General features: G+C 37.2%; 1 protein-coding gene across 3 annotated transcripts in view; it reads left to right on the top strand.

Moving 5' to 3' along the window:
* The first annotated feature begins 5262 nt into the window (after positions 1-5262).
* Positions 5263-7751, top strand: part of LOC138134788 (neurotrimin-like) — a 62262-nt gene continuing 59773 nt past the window's right edge. The window contains exon 1 of one of the 3 annotated variants that reach the window (XM_069053279.1): positions 5263-5451. In XM_069053279.1, coding sequence (XP_068909380.1) covers positions 5397-5451 — 55 coding nt within the window. In that variant the 5' untranslated portion in view covers positions 5263-5396. The remainder of the gene's footprint in view (positions 5452-7751) is intronic. The other 2 variants (XM_069053278.1, XM_069053281.1) reach the window with 2 other exon arrangements.

Below are 7751 nucleotides of genomic sequence, written 5' to 3'. Positions count from 1 at the left end.
CATCGCGATAAAAGCATGACCTGGTGGTGCTGTCGACAAAGCTGCCGGGCCGGATATGCGGAACAAACGACGCGACGCCTCATAAAGTCGATAAGGGAGGAGGTCCCAATCACTTAACTTGCTGGCAGAAGTCACCTGTCTCACAACAACCCCTTAACAATTCCAGTTTCTCACGTCATCAATTATTCCATCTCGGCGGTGTGTTTATGTCGTTTTCGGACGCTTTTATTTTACTTAGTACACACAATTCATCCAACGAACATACATTGTGAGTGTAAAAAATAAATTGCTTTGGCAGCGAACCAATTTCTGGGAATTTCGTATGTTTTATCTTCGAGCTGATGCGTGGATCCCATTTCTAGCTCTATACTTTACGTAAAAAAGCCATCCCATTTTCATATATTTGCCCTTTATTCGATGCATTCTTACACTCGAAATATTTGTCATCGGCCTCTTTCGCACTCTTAACCCCGACGAAATCAGCCCCGAGCGACCGCGACCACCATATCTCATGATTAAGCGGTCGCATTAGCACCATTCTTTTTTATCAAAATCGGACGCCAGTGCATCCACCGAACTTAATAAGAATAAGAGTGAGTGCAGCGGTGCTGCTACTGAGCCAACTTGATTGCAAATTTGCTCTTATCAAACACTGGGAATTTAAACATTGGCAAAGGACCAAAAGAAGGAAATCGTGATTTGTACCTCCCATTATCGCCTTTAAGTGGGTATCATAAATATGTTGGGCATTCTAAATTTCGCACTTGTACGAAATCTCGAGCGAATCCGGTGCTTTCTGAATTTTGTCAGAATTAATCTTTTCCGTTCTCCTACATATTCTTTGTCGCGGTTTTTACGTCCAATTTCGTAAATGCCCTCCATGCTTTAAAAGCACTTTGTCTTTTGAATTGTCTGTATTTTTTGTAATTCTTGTTCGAGTTGTTGAGAACAGTCTTACACCTTGGCTTTGTCTCTTTCAAATCCATTTCGACATGTGTTTACAACGCGGTCGATTTTCAAAATTGATATCGCTCATGTTTTTCGATGTCAACACACTACGCTAAAAACATGTGGCGTTTATTTGGACATATTACTTATCCCAGTTCAGGTGCTTTAGCTTCAGTTGAGTGGTCACATTTTTGAATAAATGTGAAATAAGTTTGCTGTAAATTTTGAAGTGCAGTTAAAAGGCTACTGCAAATAATCATGAATTTATACTATGTAGTTGGATGTGAAGTGGTAGTGTAAATTTAAGCAAAACAAATTTTCATATCGGTATTGCTGAATTTTCCACTTAGTGCGATAGCAATATCGACATGTGTTGTCTCATCGATCATTCCTGTTTTAAAAGAGTCAATGTTGCCGTGGATATAAATTTATTATGCATATTTTCAAATTATTTCGGGCGGCTTAACATTTTTTAAATTTACTAATTACTCCTTAATTTACTAGTAACAACGCTGATTAATGGTAAAGACAGGTGAACATGTGTTACTGAATAGTCAAAATATTCATAGTTTGATTTTACTAAAGTTCAAGGACAGGATATCGACGAGCGTACTTGGAATTTGAAGTTGGGAAAGATCTAAGGCATGGTCTGTCATTTGCAGGACTAGCAGTTAATCAAACGGCCAAAGGCATAATTTCAATTTATTCGTACTAAAGCTGTCTCTCTAAATGCCTGTATATTATTGTTATCTGTTATTCCAACAGAACGATGGTTTACAAATTTTAACAATTTAATTACTTTACTGAGTTTAACAATTTTTTCTCTTTGCTGGAACAAATTAGAACTGAATATTTCACACACTTCTGTGAGGATTTCTCTTTGTGTCGTGGAATTACAATTTTGTTATTTTATGTACGAGACCGGACAGAATTGTGGTAAATACTCTTTAGTAAAATTTAATCGATAATCATCAGGAAATGGAATTGTACAAAAATGTAATTAAACTGCAATTATTATTCAAACCATTTGCATATTTCGAATCAGTTGAAATGGAAAGATTAATAATGGAATATGAAATAGGTGACGAAAATGAGGTTATTGTATGGGCAAGACAATGACATGAACAAAACAAAGATTTCAATTTCAGAAAACTGTTCAGCATTACATTCAAAAGCTGTCACACTTTTTCGAATAAAAGTGCTCGAACAGTAACTTATTTTCAATAGTTTTATTTCCAACTGTCAACTTTACCTTGTAAGAATATTATATGTAATATGTATATACTTTCTATAGTAAATTTAATTTATTTAAATAAAAAGAAATATGTGTTATTCGGCTTTACATTATATTAATTTAATTTAATTTTTTGCATAATCGTAATGAAAGGCACTTTTTTACACGAAAAATCGTAGTGAAATAGTTATTTATTTAACGAGTTCGTGTGTAATTTGGGCTTTTTTTGGCATGAGTGGGCCAGTTTAAAACTCGAGTGAAACGAGAGTTTTAAAGGTCCACGAGTGCCAAAAAAGTGCAAATTACACAAGAACGAGTTGAATACAACGTTTTTTTGTTCGACGAGCCCCCCCAAGGGCTCCAAATGGCTGAAAATCTTTAAAATTAGTTTGACGTTTCGTTTTGACAAGTTGTCAAATTCATCAAAATCCGTTCACACAGGAGAAAATTCTCAAATTCTGACAGTGTCGAACAAAAAATAGTATTTGCATCATTTTATTCCATCTCCTTGGAGATGATTGTCAAAGCGTACCTATTTTTCATAAATTCTCTTAGACCAAATTTCTCAACTTACATCGATATGCAAAAAAACAGTGTGTACAACACGTTATGAAAGTCTATTTTTTTCACTTATTCGCCCAGTTGTCGACCTCAACTGCGTTTCGGTCTTCAATCTCTGGGATTAGCACAAAAAGAGTGTCTCTTTTTGTGCTAATCCCAGAGATTGAAGACTACTCTTAATGATATAATATACTATTTTTTCTGAACAAGATAATGTTATTTTTGATAAATAACTGAGTTAAAGCGTGCGGCGTTTTTTAGGAATCACCCTCTATATATGCTAATAATAACTGTGGTTAAATCGATCCACTGTTTAATTAGTATTAAAAAATATACAGGGTGTCTCAGCCAAGACTTTCGAGCCTAATATCTCGGTTATTTGCCAACGGATTTTTATGAAATTTAAAATGCAGATATTTTAGACCGTGAAGGTTCAATTAGTAATAATAAAATTACCTCAAGTTAAAAAATCGAATTTTAAACAAATATTTCCTTTATCGAAAATTATGCGCGATTATTATTAGATTGTTAAACATTAAAAAATAGGGGTCTACACAAACAATTAAGTAAATCACTTGTCTGGTTCAACGAAAAGATTAGATTTTGTTGTTAAAAATATAATGTAAAATTTGAAGGTATTTGAGCAGTTACCTTTTGAAATAATTGATGATTAATTGCCAAGCAACATTTTGTACACTCTTTAAAGTCTGTCAAAATTGGGCGCGCTTTATTAGAAACGTCAAATTGTGAAAATTTATTGAAAATACTCTAAAAATAGACTACAGCGGCAGAAATTTCAATATTGTTGAAAAAGGAAAAAAAATTTGCCTATGGAGAGTTTCGTAAGAACTTCAATGACAGTAATGACACAGTTCGTTTTCTCGTGGAACACTATCCAAATGTAGGCTTTACAAAATGTAAGGTTAAGAGAGTCGTCAATTTATTTGAAGACACAGGAAGCGTACGTGAACTAAATTACCTTGCTAAAATATCCCGATTGTGTTTTAGTCCTTTATGGAAGAATTAAAGCATCCAGTATAATAATAAATTACGTTCAAATGTTGTCTTTAACTTTGTAAGTGTTTGTAAGGTTAGCAAGATAAACGTCAAATATATCACCTGCGCTTCTGCGAAAAGGGATGACCAAAATTCTGCAAAATTGCGCGTTTGTTTCATACGCGTCTACGTTTTTGCATTTGCAGCCACGTTTAACACAGTTTTTTGCTTTTTTCTTGCAAACCAGACGTCTTTCAAGGACGAGTTTTTCCCTACAGCATTTTTGATTGACGATCAATTATTTATGTAAATCTTAATAGATTCAACATTTTAAGAAGGCATGTAAAAATTACGTTTTTAAGACTTAGGTGATTGGATTAATGGGATTTTATTCTTCACCGTCTGAAATATCTGCATTTTAAATTTCACAAAAATCCGCTGGAAAATAACTGAGTTATTAGGCTCGAAAGTCTTAGCTGAGACACCCTGTATAAAATTAGAAAAAGTAGTTTTTACGTTGTACTAGATCAAATTGATCTGAACCGTCGCCTAAATGGAAAGACAACAAATGTGAACTATGCATAATCAATGTCAAAAATTTTAAGATATAATAGTATATTATATATTGAGGGAGAGAAATGCATGATTTTTCCTAAGGTGCAGTTTGTAGCCAGAGGGCGAAGCCCGAGGGCTACAAAGCACCGAGGGAAAAATGAGCATTCTCTCCAGAAGTATATATACTATTTTTTTCACGGTAGGGAGTAGAAACAGCACAAAAATCTCAAATTTTAAGAATAAAAAAATGATGACAAATGAGTTGTCATCTTTCGATGAATTTAATGGAATTAGTAGTTGCCTTGACAACACAATTAGATTTTTGTCACAACAGTCAAAAAAAATGAAAACTCCCATTAGATTTTTGTCACAACTGTCAAAAAAATGAAAACTCCCTAGGGAGCAAGTATTTGCAAATATTTGCTCCCTAGGGAGAAAATGCTCTACTTCTGTCACGATGTTGACATCCGAAAAGTTGATTTCTACTCCCGATCGTGAAAAAACAAAATAATTTGATGTAGCGATGGTGATTTTCTTTGTAAAAATATTTGCCTGAAATGCTTACTTCGACTACAACTACGCCATACTTTGATGTTTCTGCAAAAATATTTTGATTTGGTATGTTTGTTTAAAAATAGGTTCAAGTGACGCTGGCTCACTTATCGATAAAGTAAACGTTATCAAAGCGGAGCATCGCGAAACTTTGACAATAAAGTTCGGCATCCTAGGAGATTTTGTCTCCGATTTTTATCGAGGGTGGTCGCGTGGATTTCGCTCTCGAATATGTTGATGGTTAGCATAAGTTATGAAGCGTTATAAACGACTCGGGTGAAAATTTAACGGTGTCGCCTAATCAGGACAATAGCGTCTGACGGTTATGTAATTCCGCGAATTTCCGTGTTGATAAAGCGTCGTGCGCCACATCTATATCTGCGTTTTCGCGTTAGCACCGGGATAGGTATACGTCTCGTCTCCGGACACGTGGATCCGGACGGAGCCTGCGCGAGTCGAGCGCGGACGGGCAACCGGACTAAAATCAGATTCCGCGTGCCCTCCGGAGCGAGAGCTAGTGTTTAGGTGATGCGCTCGGTCACTCGTTGTCATGCCTTCCGCGCTACTCGTGTTGGTGGTGCTGGCCGTCTCTCCTCTAGTGCACGGTAAGTGGCAAGCTGCATGATGGGTGTGCGTAGGGCCCGGAACCGCCGACCGGAAACCATGAACTCGGTCCCAATTACCGCAATTACCCTCACTAAATCACTTCATCTAGAAACAGATTAGTCGTTTGCGCGACCGCAACGCTGCTTTATGTCTACTTGTTGGAAAGTTGGGCCGTCTTGGAAGTTGGGGCGACCGCGAGGAACATATTTCACGCCGCCACCGGGCGGAACCTGAGCGCTGAACCGAGCCGTGTTGAACTTCACGCCGTGCTTTCTCGAACACGTCCGCCGATCCGGTCGAGCCCGGAACCTGGCACCGCGCGCTCCGCTCTCGAGCCGGAGGAATGCACTGGAAGATCGACGTCGGCTGTCACCGTTGCCGCCACAAATTATGGCCCCGGCCGGATATAGATTCGCCGAAGGCTATTCTTCGGGGCGTCTTTTCGTTTGGCGAGTGTTTGTTCTCGGCTTTGGCTGCCCTCCAGCACATGAATTGTGTGCTGCTGGTGCTGCTCCTGCACTGCACCAAAGCTCCATTAACCAACCGGAACGACGACGCTAAAGTGCTCTCTTCCTTCCTTACACACACAAAATCTGCTTACAAAGGGGTGTTCGCTGAACTTCTGCACCGGTGCATTCCTCCTGATTAATTTTATTCTTTTTTGGCGGCACGATCGCGCTCCTGGACTTGACCTCCCTCAATATGTTCCGCAACTACCAATCTGTCACATTGATTTGTTAGTTGATCCGTTCACGCAGACAACAGGAAAACTGGAGAACGAAATAAATGTTTTATCTGATCCATTTATTTCACCGCCGTGTTTTCCTTTCCATCAAATATAGAGAGAGGTCAACGCATGTTTACCATACAAAAATATCATGAGGCTGTTTGTCCTATAATCGAAAAAAAAAACACAAGGAACGAAGACAAAAAAATACCTCCAAAATATGTATTTATCATGTTCAAAGAAAATGTTAATGTTATAAAGATTAATTAATTTAATAATGATCTTGTAGAGAAGCTTTTTAACTAATTTAGTTTAAAAAATAGTCCAGAAACGGGGCCATTGCTTGGTTGAAAAAGTTAAACCACGTTATAATCGTCCATTAAATTTAACGCTGCCTTAATTGCATAATTAGAACCAGAGAACTCGTCTAAAATTTCGGTACATTATCAAAAATATTACAAGGAGAACATGATACGGTAGTGTCGGACAAAAGTAAAATATTTACCATAAAATACGTGAAAACTTCAAATTTTACACGTGCTCGGTTTTTAAAAAATAAAGATGAAAATTGATAGTGAGGCAGTGGTAAATATGGCTTCAGTTAGTTTGTGGAATGTTTAGAATAATGTTTTCTACAATTTTTGAATCTTTTAGTATTCGATCCTAAATCCGGCAAATTTGCCACACAGCGATGACTTAAATATTAAATCCTGCAGAGGATTATTTAAGATTTTGTTTGTTTTGATCGTTTATTCCAAAATTAAGCTTTCGGGTTTAGATCATGTTTATTAATAATATTGTTTTAAATTTTATTATTTATGTAGATCATGTAACAAGAACAACACAGCGATAACCTTATACCTTGTCCCGCATAAATTATCTCTGGAGGCGCCGCTTGCATTGCAATTAAAAAACGAATTTTAGTGTTAGTGGAAGAATGATTTAAAATGTAATCTTGAGGCGCACATTTGTGAAAAGTGATTGTTTCGTGTACAGTGGACAAACGCGGGAAAAAATTGCTTTCAATTCGGCTTCTTGTATCCCCGAATGCAAATGACGGCACGGCCAGTTTGAGCCCTCTTGTTTTTTATTGACCAACGTTGTTAAGCTAATTGCAGCACTCAGCCGCGGACATCCGAAAAATTTCAGAGGATATTTGTGGACTCATCCGTTTGGTTTGAAGATCGCTGTTGTGTTACAATTTCAATTTGCATAACTATCTATCCGTTCAAGGCCTGATTTACTCTAACCTCTCACTAAATCTCATTAACAGTAATTTTGTGGTTGAACAGAGTTGTTTTCAACTTCCAATGAAAGGGGTAAATCAGTTTGCTGTGCGGTTTGACAACAACAAATGGACGCCGAGATTAAAAAAGGAAACGTTGATATCTTTTTACTTACATCCACTTTACCCATCCACTTTTCGCACTTTTTTTTCACGAACTTCGTCTGAGCTATTACTACCACTCCCTCTCATTATGAAGTAATGATGTTAGATGAAGACGTAATGTTGGTTAGAAATGATAGATCGCTCTGGAGTTCAATATTCTCTGAACTTCGTAACGGTTTGTT

The sequence above is a fragment of the Tenebrio molitor genome, chromosome 7 (genome assembly GCF_963966145.1).
Source record: "Tenebrio molitor chromosome 7, icTenMoli1.1, whole genome shotgun sequence".
Lineage (NCBI taxonomy): Eukaryota > Metazoa > Arthropoda > Insecta > Coleoptera > Tenebrionidae > Tenebrio > Tenebrio molitor.
This window is presented reverse-complemented; position numbering and strand designations above follow the sequence as displayed.